This window comes from Nuphar pumila, chromosome 13 (genome assembly GCF_984573655.1).
Source record: "Nuphar pumila chromosome 13, dmNupPumi1.hap1.1, whole genome shotgun sequence".
NCBI classification, from domain to species: domain Eukaryota; kingdom Viridiplantae; phylum Streptophyta; class Magnoliopsida; order Nymphaeales; family Nymphaeaceae; genus Nuphar; species Nuphar pumila.
Genome location: NC_143261.1, coordinates 18,364,228 through 18,381,301, shown reverse-complemented (window position 1 = coordinate 18,381,301; position 17,074 = coordinate 18,364,228). Strand labels below are relative to the sequence as shown.

The following is a 17,074-nucleotide window of genomic DNA, read 5'->3' as shown; positions in this document are numbered from 1 at the left end:
GAGGTTGCCCATTATTGTTACCAGTAGGTGCTATGAAAGGTATTATGGCTGACGATGAGGCGATTCACTTGTAGCTCCGCTCATAAAGAGCTTATTTGAACTTGTACAATAGGCTTGGCAAGCCAAATATGAATAATAGGTGTCGAGCTTGGCTCGGTTCATATAGGCTTGTCAATAACGTAATAGCAATAAATATATTTTAGGCTACATCAAATAATGAAGTGTGCAACCTGATTGAAGTATTTGGCTTCCAAGCGGTAGATTTAGAGAGAAAATCTGATTGCTTCCAGCTCTGAAAACTGTATTTTTTGTACAAATAATATATTTTTTTCAATAAAAAAGACAACTTGATCTTGGATTGTTTAGCTTGGGCTCATTATGAGCTCAAACTCGGTTCAGCTTGGTTTGCCACAAGAATGCCAAGTTTGAATGCTTCAAGCCTGTCATTTCAGAAATGAGCGGGGAAAGCACAGAATAATGGCAAGTTCTTAAATATGCATTGTATCATACATTCAAACAAATGATTGTCCAAACTCCCATTTTCCATAAATTCATAAACTAGAAGCCTTTGGTCATCCTTTATGCTATTCCCTATAAGGTTCACGATATTGGAATGGTAGAGCTTGCTCAGATAGACAATCTCCTGTCGCCATTCAGAAAAACAGAAGCAAACAACATCTATTAGAGCAAGCAATACAGAAATAGCATAGTAGAATTGTTTACATTGAATGTGGTGTCAAAACAAACATCTTCCAAACAATAAAAGTCTAGTCTTGACTTTGCAACTTGGGCGAGAGGCTCTGCTTCTCTTGCAGAGAAAATTTCAGCATAGGCAGTGAGCTTGGAGGTGGAGAGTTAGAGTATGTTGGCCCAGCCCAGCACTCTGAACTTGGTGAAGCAGGAAAAAACACGGTGTCACCGAGTGCAAGAGAAAGATCACCATTGTTATGCCTGCTTTTAAATTCAATTGTAATGAGACTGCTGAACATTATGTTGTTCGCTATTCCATTCCTAGATGTTTCATCGCTTCCACGGGTTAGAGTACAAGTGCATGGTGCTTCTGCCTCACCATATCTGGCATGTTCTCCGCACCAAAAGTTCCATTACTGAATGCAAATGGAGAAGGAAGTATGCCTGCTGCATACTCAAGATCCTTAAGAAATCCACAAAGATGCCAAGTTGAGCGAATGAATATACAAACTATAACAGCTAAATTGTATATCGTGATGTTCTCAAAGCAAATCTATCTAAAACAAGGCATTTGAGTCTAGGCATCCCTGTATTGTAGTCAAGCACAATACAAAACAAAAAAATCCAAACAACCCGAATGAAAATATGGATCAGAAACTGATTCACCAATATTCATAAACTAAGGCAAGTCCAGTTTCATTGACTTCATCCCCACCATTGGGGGTTCTTTCTGGCTGCCTTCAATGGTCTTGAAACCGGTGATGATTAGACTATCACTATTGGCTATCTCTTTTTTGATTCGATCGCCACCGCTTGTTGAACATCGCTCGTTTGCAACCCTGTCGCCAGGGCACTCCCCCGACTAGGAACAACCTCGCTTCATGGAATCTCTTCTACATGTTTTGACACACTTTCATAAGCATCAAATCCAACTTGTGGATGCGTCCAATGCTCCTCTTCTAGTAGTTCCCCAAGCCAATCGACACGACGACTGGTGTCCTCGATTCATGTTGGGTTGGGAACCGGATTCACCCATGATGGGAATGATCCGAACCCGGCCCACCGTGTGAGGAGGAGGAGGTTTACTAACCACCCACTTTCCCTTTTCTTAAGGGATTCTCTCTCTGATATGCGTATAGAGGAGTCAAAGGAAAAGAGTTCCTGAGATGCACAGAGCAAAGAAACAAAGGCTGGGCCTTTGGTGTGTTTGAGAAAGGAAGATAAAGAATATGTGTGAGACACAGATAGATCCTTTTGTGTGCTTATAAAAGAGGAACACGGTGCACAGTGAAAAACAAAGGGAAGAAGACATTGGGGAGCATTTGGACTCGTGGGAATCATCGTTCTCTCCAAGTGAGGGCACACATCCGTTGAGCAAAAGCGAGCATCATCGATCCACTGTTTTTTCGCTTCCGCAACAACAAAAAGGTATGATTCGTTCTCTTCAATTGGCATGTCCCTTCAACAATTTGCTCTAAATTTTGGATTGCACCAAACACTTCAAATTTTTCATTAAGATTGCTGATCTGATCATCAAGGTGTTCAACCCTGTATTCTAAATGATCCATGTCTGCTGCTTTTCCTTTCTCAGAATCCGCCATCAAATCTCGTGACATGAACGATTGAGGCGCTAACCAAAAATTCTGATACCAATATGATGCAGTGAACAGGATGACCTCTCTTGAACCCTGTATGATTCAATACCGAAGTATGCTAATCAAATATGAAAATAAATAACTGAATTAAATACAAAAGAAAAAACAAAGAGAAAATAAAGTATCCAAAGCTACTTCTAACAGAGCTATCTATTACCTCAGCACAACATGGCCTCCTTGGCTAGGCTCTTGCCCTGTACGAGCGGCCACTTCTGGATTTGAGCTCGCTGGGTGAGCTTTGTGTACCGGCTCGAGTCACGGTTATCACGGACCCATACTGCATCAGTTTCCTTACTAAGTAAACTCTGGGTGGGGTTGGGTCACTGACACCTAAACCCTTACAAAGCCCATAAGTTAAAAGACACTCGCACAATTGGTAGGAGTCTAACCTGGGACAAAGGGGTCATCACTTCTTTTCAGACTGCTGCCCCTTGAGCAAACCACCAACTTGGGTTCACATCAGCAAAACTTACTAGCCCGGTAGGTAACCAATTTAGAATAGAAAATCTCTTTTTGTTTAGCTGGTAATGAGTTTCACGTAAGCAGAGTGTTTGTGACAAAACTTTCAAAATAGAAAAAATCACTTGTTAAAAAAATGATTAAATTACAAAAAATTGACACATCTGGTTTTATAAAGAGAAATCACCTTGAAAGATGACGGCTTCGATTAGTGGGTCCGTGTTCGATCATCATATTGACTCAACTTGGCTCAATCAAGCCACAAGTGCTACCCATAGTACTAAAAACTAAACATTATGGAAACAAGTCACTTTGGTGGGACACAATTGAGGTTGAGGGGTTTGCTGGCTAATAATCAGAACTTTTGAATGTGTAGGCTGCCCCATAGCAACTCTACATTAATAACAGATTGCTTTTTCTAAAGGCATTGCCTGTAAGAAAATGAAAAGAAGATTTATGCTTGATTTGTTGAAGTCATGGTATTTTAGTAACCCCCAGATACGGTTAGCTTCATCATCCAATTCAACCAACCATCATCCCTAAATATGGTTCGGCACATCATATATACTCTCTCTCTCTCTCTCACCGTATATATATATATATATATATATATATATATATATATATATATATATATATATATATATATATATAAACGTGTGCAGGGTGTTATCTTGGAAAACCACATAACTCGGCCTTTATGTTTTTAAATGCTCTCCAGCCACCAACTCGCACCCCAGTAGCGAATAAGCATCCGTTATGACCAGAAGGAAAGCAAGTTGCACTCTATATGACCTGTGAGGCTGGTAGCATATTCCCCAGATATGATGTTTTTTTCCATCACACTAAAGCATCATTTCCTTGTCAATCAATTGCCCTTAAAAATTTAGACCTCTCTCTCTGGGCACGTTTGGAAGCTAGAAAGATCTAAGAAAAGTGATGCAAAATGACTGTACTGATTTTTCGACCCTTTCAAGACTTTTTAGCTGAGAGCTTTTATAAAAAATAAATTTTTTTAATAGAAAACATTCCTTCATGAGAGTGGAGGAAAATTTTTATTTTTGCACTCCCCACCACCCTCCATCTCACCACCACCCACCACCCTCCTCTCATTTTTTCACTTTGTTTTTCTCATGCTACACAAACAAGCTAAAAATTTTCTTTTAGAAAACTTCTCATATCAAAAACTCTCTTAGACAACACTATCTTTTCCTATGACAGTTTCTCTCTTCCGAACGTGCTATATGTGGGTTTTTTTGCTGACGATTGTTGAATGGGATTGGATTCGAGTCAAGCTTGGTAAAAAGCAAGTGCCCAACAAAGCCCACTTCCATACTGCAGCAAGAGAGTGAGTTTGACGAGTTTTGTGGAGATTTAGCATACCCACATGCCACTCTTGATATTTATCTTCATAGTTTTTCTTCTCTTTCTTGGGCTTTCCCTTTGTATCAGCAGCAACCCTGAGCTTTGAGGAAAGAAAGAGAGTCCGTATCGTCCCATTTTCTTGCTTTTGCTTTCAGATTGGTGATCAAAGGAGTATTTTTCTAGATACTTTTTGTTTGCCAATATTGGATTTTGGAATTGTTTGTTGTTTCATTAGATTAGAGCCCAACCCAGTTTGTGATCGAGTGATTTTCATGTGGTTGGTGTTTGCAATAGTCACATTTGTGTTTTTTTTCTTCTCTAGTTTCTGGTCAACATGATCCCTGTTTCATTATTTGTGATTATGGTCTTCTGTAATGGAGTTTTGGGGGAGGGATCTGGTAGAAACGCGTCGTCCAGGTCTTCTGTGGTTAATGTGGGAGCCATTTTCACTTTCAGTTCCACTATAGGCTCTGTCGCTAAGATTGCAATTGAGGCTGCACAAGATGATGTCAATTCTGATTCCAGTGTTCTTGGTGGAACTAAGCTCATTGTTACCATGCTGGACTCCAACACCAGTGGATTTCTTAGCATAGTTGCAGGTATATTGTTAGACTTCTCCACTTCTCTAATATCTTCCATGTTATTCTTGTCTTTTTCTGTAACTTCCTTCCAAAGTATTGGAACATCCGTTTAGATCTTTGTAAATGTGTACTTATCTACTTTAATTTCAATGGTTCAACTTGTATAATGATGAATTTGAGCTTTTTCCTTCTGCGTGTAGTCTGATGTCTGCTAACCAAGTCGGTTGTCAATGCAGCTTTGCAATTTATGGAGAAGGACACTGTTGCCATAATTGGTCCACAGTCCTCTGTGGTTTCTCATGTGATATCACATGTTGCTAATGAACTCCAAGTTCCTCTTCTTTCTTTTGCTGCCACAGACCCGACTCTTTCTTCGCTTCAATACCCATTTTTTGTTAGGACAACCCAGAGTGATTTGTTTCAAATGTCTGCAATTGCTGCAATTGTTGACTATTACCGCTGGAAAGAAGTAATTGCACTTTTTGTTGATGATGATTATGGAAGGAGTGGGGTGACTGCTTTAGGTGATAAGCTTGAGGAGAGACGGTGTAGGATTTCTTACAAAGCTGCATTGAGGCCTGGAATGACTAGAAGTGATGTCACTGACATGTTGGTTAGATTGGCGTTAATGGAATCGCGAGTTATCGTTGTCCATGTTAACCCTGGTTCAGGTCTTCTGATCTTCTCTGTTGCAGAGTATCTTGGAATGATGAGTAATGGATATGTATGGATAGCTACTGATTGGCTCTCCTCTTATCTAGACACTTATACTGTTGGTTCAGACATCATGAGTACACTCCAAGGAGTTCTGGTCATGCGACAGCATGTACCCAAGTCAAATAAAAAGAAGGCATTTGCATCTAGGTGGAACAACTTGGTTAAGAAGGACGGACTGAGCAATTTGGGGTTGAATAATTACGGTCTGTATGCATATGATAGTGTATGGCTAATAGCACATGCAGTTAATGCTTTTCTTGATGGAGGAGGTACTATCTCTTTCTCCAATTATCCAAAATTGCACAATGCAGAAGGAAGCAACATGAATCTTGAAGCGTTGAGTGTGTTTAATGGGGGAAAGGCGCTTCTGGCAAGAGTACTGCAAGCAGATTTCATGGGTGTAACCGGTCAGGTTAGGTTTGATTCTGCTGGATACCTGATCCATCCTGCGTACGATGTAATTAATGTTATTGGGACAGGGTTTAGGCTAATTGGTTATTGGTCTAACTATTCTGGCTTATCAGTGGAGCCACCAGAAAGTCTTTACTCTAAGCCGCCAAATGCTTCTAATGAACAGATTTATAGTGTTATCTGGCCTGGGGAGACAACAACAACGCCCCGCGGGTGGGTCTTTCCAAATAATGGAAGACAGATGAGGATTGGTGTCCCTAATAGGGCAAGTTATAAAGAATTTGTCTCACTGGGTCAAGGAACTGATATAATGAAGGGATTTTGTATAGACGTATTTACTGCTGCAGTAAACTTATTACCTTATGCTGTTCCTTTCAAATTCATACCATTTGGAGATGGTGTGTCAAATCCAAGTTACACTGAGCTTGTAAACCTGGTTCAATCAAGAGTGCGTACATAATCATTGGTCTTTTCTCTGTAAATTGAATGCATTTTTCTGAATCATTTTCCTTTGGTTCACTTTTTTTGTTTGGCAGTTCTTTGATGCAGCAGTTGGAGATATTGCCATTGTCACCAACAGGACAAAGATTGTAGACTTCACACAGCCTTTTGCTGAGTCTGGGCTTGTTGTGGTAGCTTCCACCAAAAGGATGAAATCAGGTGCTTCGGCATTCCTGAGGCCCTTTACTTTAAAGATGTGGTGTGCAACTGCAGCATTTGTTCTTATAATGGGGACAGTTGTGTGGACTCTTGAACATCGGGTGAATGATGAGTTTCGAGGCCCACCAAGACGGCAAATTGTTACAGTTCTTTGGTAGGTTGTTAAAAGTTCACCTGAAGGAATATGATGACATTTTTACTTGTGTTGGATTAAGCAAGTCCTCAGCTATTTTATTTAGACAGTTTTGCTTGCAGCATTAAAGTCATGCTTGGGAATGACTGAATGTCCTCTCTCTCTCTCTCTCTCTCTCTCTATATATATATATATATATATATATATAGGGTAATAAAGCCGTACTAAATATGGCATGGTTCTAAATGAATCATTTCATTGGATTTCGGGTGTTTTTTAGAAATTCTGACCATACAGATGTGTTCAGCATGATTGATTTACTAGAAATCAACACTTGGATCATGCATTTTGGATGAAAAAAGGTATTTAGGGCCTCAAAAATTTATGAAAATTGTGGGTTGTTGATTTTTGAAACCTTATAAAAACCTATGTATGTATGTATGTATGTATGTATGTATGTATGTATGTATGTATGTATGTATGTATGTATGTATGTATGTATGTATGTATGTATGTATGTGGTGTGTGTATGTATGTATGTGGTGTGTGTGTGTGTGTGTGTGTGTGTGTGTGTGTGTGTGTGTGTGTGTGTGTGTGTGTGTGTGTGTTTTGATTAATCTAAACCTGTATGTCTTTATCATTGTTTATTTACTAAAATTCTTGCTTTGGATTGGACCAATTTCACCAGAAAATTTGATCTTTTTATCACTGTTTTAGTGCAATATGGACCATTGATTTTTTATCACCTAAAAACATATCAAACATGAAAAGTACATGATATAAAACATGTTTTCTCATAAGTTATATACAAGCACACCTGTAAGTTCAGATTAAGCAAATATCTTGGCTATGGCTTTCTAAGCTGTTTTGGACGGTTTAGGAGATAAGACTGTTTATGACCTATATTCTGCTTTGCAAACATGCACGTATATATAAGATGTGCTTTGTGAAGTAATTAGCACAATTATCATGAAAAGTTTGATAAATGGGATGGCAATAGTGCTGAACTGGCTTGGTGGAGGAATTTATTACAACTCTAGGCATCTGCATGGCTGATTTCAACCTGGCCAGGGATACTTTTAGATTATTTCTCTTCAATGTGAACCTAGATTTATATCTGTATGTACATTCAGGGAAACTTTTTGACATGAACCATGAAGAAGCATCAGCCTTCTGGAGTTATGAGTTATCATGGATAGATTCTACATTGCCATTCTCTGAATTATCATGGAGTTTGATCCAAACAGTCTGATTGGATCTTGATAAATATAGTTTCTTCACATAACAATATTATATTTATTTTGTTTTCATGCAAGTCCAAATGGCTCAATGAGATGGTCAACGTATGTATCAGGACTTACAATGAAGGCTTAGATGTTTGCTTGCCCATGCTTGTATGTGGTGTTTGCCATGCCATTCTCCTTGACAGGTCATGGTCACCCTCTTATTTGACTGGCTATTTGGACTAGCCATCTTGGTCTTCTGGGGCTTGTCGACTAACTGTTGAATCTTTTGAGAATCTCTTAGTTTTGAATCCTTAAAGAGTCGGGGACTATGTGAACATTTGCCAAGTTGGCCTATGTATACAAGCCAAATCTAACTAAATAATAAGTTGAAGTAATTTCCTTTGTTTAAGAAAACTCAGAACCCTACAGTTGGCTAAGAAAACTCGGAACCTCAAAATTGGCTTAGTCTCCAAGCTTGATCTCAAGCTCAAGTTGAAATTTCAATTCAAGTTCACCATGATGGTTTCTGATGGATCATAGTGCTACATCTGATGTTCCTGATGCAATCAATAATTTTATATATAGATCTCGTATGAATAATCAATTGTGCTACATATGCAACTGTGTAAATTATAAAGCCATAATATAAGGAGAATAAACTGATCGCACCTAATGGATAAGTCCATGTTCCAAGGGGTTTTTGGGCTGAAGTTTTTCTCATTGTCATGTCTGATTGTTACAATTTGTTGATTGCTCACGGCGTTTTTCCCTTGGTCAATGTTAAAGTTGTTAGAAAGGATAGAATTTTCATTATGTCCATATTTATGTTTACTTCTCTTTGATTTGCAACTAATCTACTTTGTCTGTTCCTCTGTTCTGTCCATTTGGACTTCTGTTTTCAACTACTCAAGTTTGAATTGAATCTGATTATTTACATAAACTCAGCGACTCAATATTTTCCTTTTCAGTAGATAATAAATGTTACTTTTATGCTTCAACTTGCAAATGAATAAATAAATTTACATGTATATTTTTTCATTATATTTTGATCACAAGACCATAAACATGGGGAATCAGTTGTTTGTTTACTCCTATCCCTTCATTCCCTTTTTTGGTATATCTAAATTCCAGGAAATTCATACTCTCCATGGATGGAGAGTCATGACTCCAGTTAGAAACCTACACTAAAGTTACAATCTTCCACCATCATCATCATTATCAAGCGGTGGTGGTGCAGTTGGTTAACACTTGGGTTCTCTAGCTATGAGTGAATTCCTTGCATATCTAGCTTAAATTACCCTGGATGTAAAGATAAACAGAATTTACTATAGCCACTTTGAAATTTCAAGGACCGCAGCAGAGTTGACCCTGGAAACAGCATGCCTTATACCTTATCTGCGATCTGTTAGAAGTTATTCATTTGGTTTAGTTTAGGCCAACTATGGCTAAACCTTCTGCATAATGAGAAAGTGGAAAAAGGGAGTATGCGTCTGTGTGCACCTTGGGAAAGAAGAGCATCACACAGGCTAATTTGTGTTAAAATATGACCTGAATTATAATCTCTTGCATGAAAGCTGTTTATCAAAATGAAGTGATCTGTGAAAACCTAGATTCCAAGGGTTCACATGGCTTCTTCTTCAACCGTTTTTGTTCGATTCTTTTAAATTAATGATTCTGGGGCTGAACTTGTTTGATGTCACTATTTTGTTTTTGCAAGTTTAGCTTCTCAACCATGCTCTTCGCTCACAGTAAGTTTACGTGCCTTTTATTGTTTATTTGATCTCTTAGACGAGTTCTCAATAAGTTGCTGTCTTATTGATTATGCAGGAGAGAATACGCTGAGCACCCTTGGACGTTTTGTGCTTGTGATGTGGCTCTTTGTGGTCCTCATAGTTAATTCAAACTATACAGCAAGCTTGACTTCAATACTTACAGTGCAGCAGCTTTCTTCACCAGTCACAGGAATTGAAAGCTTGATAGCAAGTGGAGAGCCAATCGGATACCAAGTGGGTTCTTTTGCTGAGAACTATCTTATAGAACTAGGTGTATCAAAGTCTAGTCTTATTGCTCTTGGCTCACCGGATGCCTATGCTCACGCCCTTGATCAAGGTCCAGCCAATGGTGGCATCGCTGCCATGGTTGATGAGCTTCCATATATTGAACTATTTCTCTCAAAACACTGCAAGTTTGCAATTCGAGGCAAGGAGTTTACTAAGAGTGGTTGGGGTTTCGTAAGTATTTGTATATATTACCAGTTGTCATAGTTTCATTCCTCATCATTGTTGGCATACTATATTTACTATTCATCTGATAACAGGCATTTCCTCGGGATTCTACCTTATCAGATGATTTCTCAACTGCCATATTAACATTAGCAGAGAATGGTGATCTCCAAAGGATCAAAGATAAATGGCTGTCAAATACTGGTTGCAGTTCGCAGAGTACTGATATCAGCTCAAGTCAGCTCGATCTCAGCAGCTTCTGGGGTCTGTTTCTGATATGTGGTGTTGCATCAGTTGTTGCTCTTTCTATATTCTTCCTTCGGGTGGCAATTATGTTCAACCGGCACAGCCCTGATCTTAATGCGGCTGAGCCATCTGAAGGTAGCTCAAGGTCCAGATGTCTGTGGACATTTTTTTCATTTGTCGACGAGAAGGAAGATATGTCGAAGCACAGATCCAGTAGAAAACAAGGAGAGGGATCACCAAAGAATGACTTCTCAGGTGGCAGGGCTTGACTCACCAGTTTTCTGGTAATGCAGGGAGTTTCAACTGACCCGTAAAAAGTAAACTTTTACAATTACTTCAAAATACTTGGTAATCAGTGAAGTATGTAGCTGCATGGTTTATACCCAAAGCAACTTGTACCATAAAGGCATTTCGTGAAACTTACATTGTAATTTTCATCATACAGTCTTTCTATCTGAAAGTTTCTCTCAGCTGCTTGGAATTAGTTTCAGCTGGCACAGAAGCGGCTGCTCATGTACACATAATGACAAATATTGATGATATTTTGGAATTATCACAAACAAAAGTGATATTTTAGTTGCTATTTAAACAACCAAAATATCATCATATTATTGTTGAGATGAAATTATCATGATTTTATAGCAATATGTACATTTATATCGGCTATATATATATATATATATATATATATATATATATATATATATATATATATTTAAAAAAAGATATTATTAAATTAGCAAAGGGTGAACCAAGCGATGAGGTATCGTTTGGGCCCAAATCAGTACAGGAGAATGAAGTAACCGGAAATTTTGGATACAGAAATGCTAAATTGCAGAGAGAATCCCCTGCACGATCGCGGTTAGTGCAAGGCATAGCTTAATCAAGTGTCCGGCAACATCTCAACCATGCTGTCCCTGACCACCACTCAACTGCAATGTCCTTGACCACAGCGACAGCTCAAACTATTGCCTGACAGTTGCCAATCCAGGCCAGCGTTGCATCAGGCCATTTTCTGCACGCCCCTGCCTGCAACAGTCCATCAGAGTGACTTGAAGATAAAATCAAATCCCTTCTTCATGCCTCTGAAGATTGATCATTCCTCGCACCAAATCAGCTGCCAGGCCGAAAGGATCCAGACACTTCAGATAAACTTCCAACGTTTGCCAGTTTCAGAGAGGTGTGCTGCGATAAGCATGTCCCCGGGAAAGGAGAAGCTCCCAAACGATTGCCAGATCATCCCAAGCAAGGTGAAGCATGTTTCAACACTGTTCACCTATCCGTCTGTCTAATTTGCGAGAATCTGTCTAGACAGAAAATTCTCGAAATCGTGTAGGACAAAATCGTCAAGTTTGCATTTGTTGAGTTTTGTTCGTGAATTTCTTTTATGGTGTCGTGTTCTGGAACAGAGGACAGTCTGTTCTAGATCATAACCCAACTGAGTTAAGTTGGGGAGCGTGTCTAGAATTTTTAATTCTTTTTAGTTTACATTTAATGCTTTTATTTATTTGTTTTGAACTAACCTAGTCATGTGTTAGTTTGTGTTTTGTTTGCTTGTTTTTATTTGTGCAGGTGGCTGCCGTGGATTGGAAGTTCGGTGTCTAAGTGGGCACACTAAGATATCGACACCCATATATACGGATCGTGGTTCGCGAGCAGAGGCATCTTCGTCTTTTTTTTTTTAGTTAAAGTAGGGCCTTAGGCCACATTTAATTGGGTTGTATTAATTTTTCTTTTGCTCGACATTTTGTAATAGGGATTACGTGCTTGTTTACGGGCTGACTGAGAAGAACCGTCAAATGGTCGATGCCCCCTGTGGGGGCACTTTCATGTTGAAGAGTGAGGATGAGGTGTGGGCTCTATTTGAGACCCTGAGTGAGAATTCGATGCATCACACTTCAACATCACGATCTGAGAGGGCTACACCTGCCCCTGTTGGAGCCAAGAAGGTTGGTATCTTCGAGTTAGGGCCGAACCTTGAGTTATATAAAAAGGTCGACGTACTGACTCAGAAATTAGATCACCTGTTGTCGAATCCCTCTTCAACTATACAAGTGTGTGTGTTGTGTGCGAGCTCAGCACACCATATCTTTGATTGTCTCGTGGCACCATAGTACCCTGAGTTTGTTCAGGAACAAGGTCATAGATGATGCAAGATTTTGCCAAGCCCGTATCGAACTCATATTTCAACACTTATAACCCGGGTTGGTGTAACCATTCTAATTTCTCGTGAAGAAATTTACAAGTCCAACCCCTCATCCCTTCTCAGAACCAACCCAGATAAGGTGGTTATGCGCCTGGTTTTTAGAAATCGAGTTTTCCTCTAGCCCAACCTTTTTATAGTGAGCCTCCATCCTAGGAGGCTGCTTCTAGCTAGTCCTTTGAGTACAAGATATTGCAGGCCTTCTCGAAATCAAAGCACTCCTCATCCTGCTAGCAAAGGGAGCATCTGCTTGCCAAGTAAGATCCTCGTCGTTTCAACCGAAGTTTTATATTTACTTTATCATTCAAAATCAACCAGCCCAAGAGGGAGCCCTTACTGGGAAGACCCCCTCCCCACAATGCCTTGCTTGGGAGCCAAGATATCGAGTGACCACCCATAGCTTGATAAAGAAGTGAGGCCGAAAAAACACCATCTTTCGAAAGTGCACAAAGAATTGTCCTCTCATTGACCGGTCAGATGAATCGTTAGTGTATTCATAATCTCTAACCATTGCTGGAACACAATATATGTTGAATCTCTACGCAAAGCAATGTCTCAAGAACCAGCTTGTGTCACCAAACTTGTTGAACCCTAAAAAATTTACCCTTAGAAGCCTCATAAAGAGAAGAGTAAATATCCCGAAGCCTACCATCGCCCCACCAGTGGTCCTGCCAGATAAGGGTAGAGGCCTTATCTCCGATCTCTACACGTGTAACGTGGCAAAAGGCATCAAATATCATGACTTCCACACTCTTAACCCTGCTTTCATTTATAGTTTTCCGACCATTCCAAGGCCATCCATCAAGATTATATTTTTTAGAGAAGATAATAGCCATCTTGCCTTCTTTTTTGCATATTCTCCAAAGCTATTTAGCAAGAAGTGCCTTATTGAATAACTGAAGATCATGAATCCCCAAGCCTCTTAAATCAAGAGGGCGGGCGATAAGAGGCCGCCTGACCAGATGAATCTGAAAAATGGCAACCAACTGTGTTTCAACCTTTTTTGGTATATTGAAGATCTGTAGAAAATATAAACACCACGGGAAGTATATTGAATTTGATTAGGTTGACACAATCCAACCTTGAGTGCATGCAAGTCGTGCATGCTGGACTTTTTCCCGAACACGACCTTTCACTCTGTTCCAATGCAGCTTCCTAGACACCCCCAAGTGCAAGGGCAAACCCCAATACTTCATTGGTAAGGAACCTGCTTGACAATTGAAAATAACGGAGGCCATCCTTTGCGCGTCCCCAGATGGGTCATTTAACACTAAAACCTGGCTCTTACCCTCATTCATGCTCAAGCCCGAGATTTCAGTGAAGCATCTAATAACCACTCATAAGTAGCATATGTCGGGCCCTTTGAGTCTGACTTTGAATCTAATCAAACCTCCTTGTTTATCACCAAACCTTGACACTGGTCAAACCTGACCCATTGACACCCATGGTTGTGATAGCATCCTGTAAATGGACTTTTCTCTTTCTTTTTTCTAATAAAGAGGAAAACTACTATCCTTCACGTGACTTAGTGGCACCCCATGTGAGCTGATGAGTCAAGTTTCTCACTCAAACTAGTGAGATTCTACATTAATGCGATAATTAATCAAGCACCTGGTCTGTGCTTCCCCCAATTTGTGTGCAAAATTATTTATAGCGACAAAAAATAAATTTAAAAATTGTTTGTTACACGTGGGTTTCACACTCTCTCAGCTGAAACTCATGGGGTAGGTTGTGTTAGGGTGTCAAAGGGCCTAGTTTGGTTCGGACCCAGGTGAAACTAGACTTGGACCAGATTTTCGGGTATGGTATTGAGTCTGGACTCGGGTCTAATTGGGATACTATAAAAGAAACCATACCCAGACACGATAAAGACTACATGAACCATACCCGGCAAAATAATATTTTTTATCATTTTTATATTGAAAATCTGTGGATCTTAATCGGAACACGGGTCGGGCTTGGGTCAGGTATGAAATTCCACAAACTATACCCGGATCCATGTATTAATCGGACCTTCAGGTCCGGACTCAGGTCTTCTTATTTGTCACTATACCCGGATCCTATAGGGTTTGGTCCGGGTGTGTAAACCCGACCCGTTGACACCCCTAGGTATTGTTGACCAAATCTAACCTCATAGATGTGCTCGGAGCACTCTGTTTACTAGGGATTGACTCGTGGATCAAAACATGTTTTTTTGAGGGGTAAAATTTTGGTATATTGTAGACTGTTGATTTTTTATTCCTGAAGAAAATTGTATACTCGCCATAAAAATATAATATGATCCAAGGGTTGGTCCCTAATTGACCAGGCATGTAGATCACATCTGGAGGGTATGATCTACTAAAAAATAATAATAATTAAGAAAAAGTGTTTTTTCACTTGTGGGTTGGAACCCACGAGTGTAGCCAAGTCCAGACTGATGTCACGTATCTTGATTTCATGAATCTCAATTAGGATTGCAAACAGATTGGATGACGGATCTCAAAATACATTGGGAAGTCAGCTCGGTTCAGATCCAGGATAGCCAAAATTTGCAATTTTGGCTTCCGGAATCTGACCTGTTTGCAACCCTAATCCCAAGGAGTGAAAATCTCGTAATATTCTAAAATATTTTGTTTTTTCTTGAAAAAATATCATCATACATAAAAATATAAAAATGCAGTATGTTTGTAAAAAAAGTATCGATAATATTAGAGTACTATAAAAGATTGCTGTTATCACATTAACATCATGATAAAATTGTAAGATTTTCAAAATAAGTTATATTTTGAGATCATCACATATTTTTCTCTATTATATCAGCCATGGAAAGTATCGGCGATAAAACCATGATATTTCAAGATATCGGCGATTTTTTTGTAACATGGGTTCAGTCCAAAACTGACTAAGCCAAATGACCTACGAAATGTGTTTAGCCGTGCCATTTGGATAAGGATACATTATATTGCCGAAATTGTATTCGAGTGTTTTGTTTTCTCCAAATTAAAAAGGTAAGAAAATCGTAAAAAATTGCTTCAAAATCAGTTTTTTCTGGGGATTTCTTCCTGAACTGTTGATTGGGTTGTGCAAAACAGTTGATTTTGCATAGGTGGTTCGATTTTAGTTTGTGTTTTTTTATGGAAAGTTTTTATCTCTACGAAGAAATTTTTATGTGCTTTTCGATTATCTTTGTTTTGTTTCCTTATGAAACCTTTGGCAGGTGACTGTTGATCTTCTAACGTTGCAAGAAACGCCACTTCTAGTGACATATGCGAGGTCTTCACCTAGCTCTTCTGCCAATACATACAGTGAAAGCTCTGCATGCAGGTTGGTTTCATGAGTGTATGGTATCGTGGCTTATCCTCTGTTTCTATAGTACCGGTGCTTAAGCTGCTGGAATTGGTCAGTTTGTAGCAGAACTCTGCTATGTTCATTGCTTCGAAAGTCGGTAGCAACATTGGATTTTGTTTTGCTGTTTTCTTGTCTCTCTTTTATGTCTCTGCTAGTGATATCTCATCACCATTCTGTTGTTTGTCTGAAAGTTTTTTTTTTGTTTATAACCCGAAGAAACAGAACCCGGCACCAAGACCTGATCGTGCTGGCTCAGCCTGCCACACCTACGCCGGCAGCCTACAACTCTGAGGCTAGGACCCCTACCCCCAGGGCCTATGCTAAGAGTTGTCTGAAAGATATTGCTTTTAGTTAAAAGAACTAAAAGCAATGTCTGAAAGATAGTTTATTGCTTTTAGTTTTTTTAAAAGAAGATGTTAACCGAAGTTGCAGAGAAATACCTTGTGGATTCTTGTGATGATGATTAAGTTTAGTATGGCTTCACAATATATTTTGTGCAGAATACCCTTTATATGTAAGTGATGATGAGTTATTATAATATGGCTTCACAAGTAGATTGCAATCAAGTTATAAATTTGATGGTAATGAGATATAGACAGGTAGCTGCATTATTTTCGTCTTAATTTGGACCCTACAATCAAAGGAAGGTCCAAAAATCTACTAACGATGATAATCAATGGCGTTCCTTCTTTAGCGATTGAGTTTTTCATCCATCATACTTTACATATTGGATTTTTATCATTGATTCAGTGAACGACATGTTTTGGATTATGAATTTTAAATGTTCAGATGCATTTTTTAAAGTGCTAAAAAACAACTGCCAGGATACTTTGTATTGTAAATTTTAAGTGCATTGTGAGCCATGGTTTTTTCACGTTTCAAGAAACATGCTTATATGTCATAAGGTCTTCTTGGAAAGCATATTTCTTACTAAATAAATTATAAAAAATAAACATATGAGGCCTGATCGTCATTGGCTGTTGATTTTGGACCTTTATATATATATATATATATGTGTGTGTGTGAGAGAGAGAGAGAAGGTGGTAGTTGCACAATCATTAGAAGTGACGCTCAGCATTTTTTTCCGCCCAAAGACTTTTAGCGGCAACAAAAGTCACTGTTAAAGGTCCCAAACCTTTAGCGGCAACATTTGTCGCTGCTAAAAGTCCTGCAGAG

General features: G+C 39.1%; 1 protein-coding gene across 1 annotated transcript; it reads left to right on the top strand.

The window, feature by feature from the left end:
* The first annotated feature begins 4,075 nt into the window (after positions 1-4,075).
* On the top strand, positions 4,076-15,887 carry LOC149817973 (glutamate receptor 3.1-like). The gene is given in 11 exon segments (XM_089986128.1): positions 4,076-4,768; positions 4,987-6,326; positions 6,415-6,696; positions 9,615-9,645; positions 9,725-10,128; positions 10,215-10,620; positions 10,722-10,879; positions 11,483-11,615; positions 11,938-11,962; positions 12,122-12,314; positions 15,768-15,887. Coding segments are annotated over 11 exon segments (3,357 nt in total). The 5' UTR covers positions 4,076-4,503.
* Positions 15,888-17,074: the final 1,187 nt, after the last annotated feature.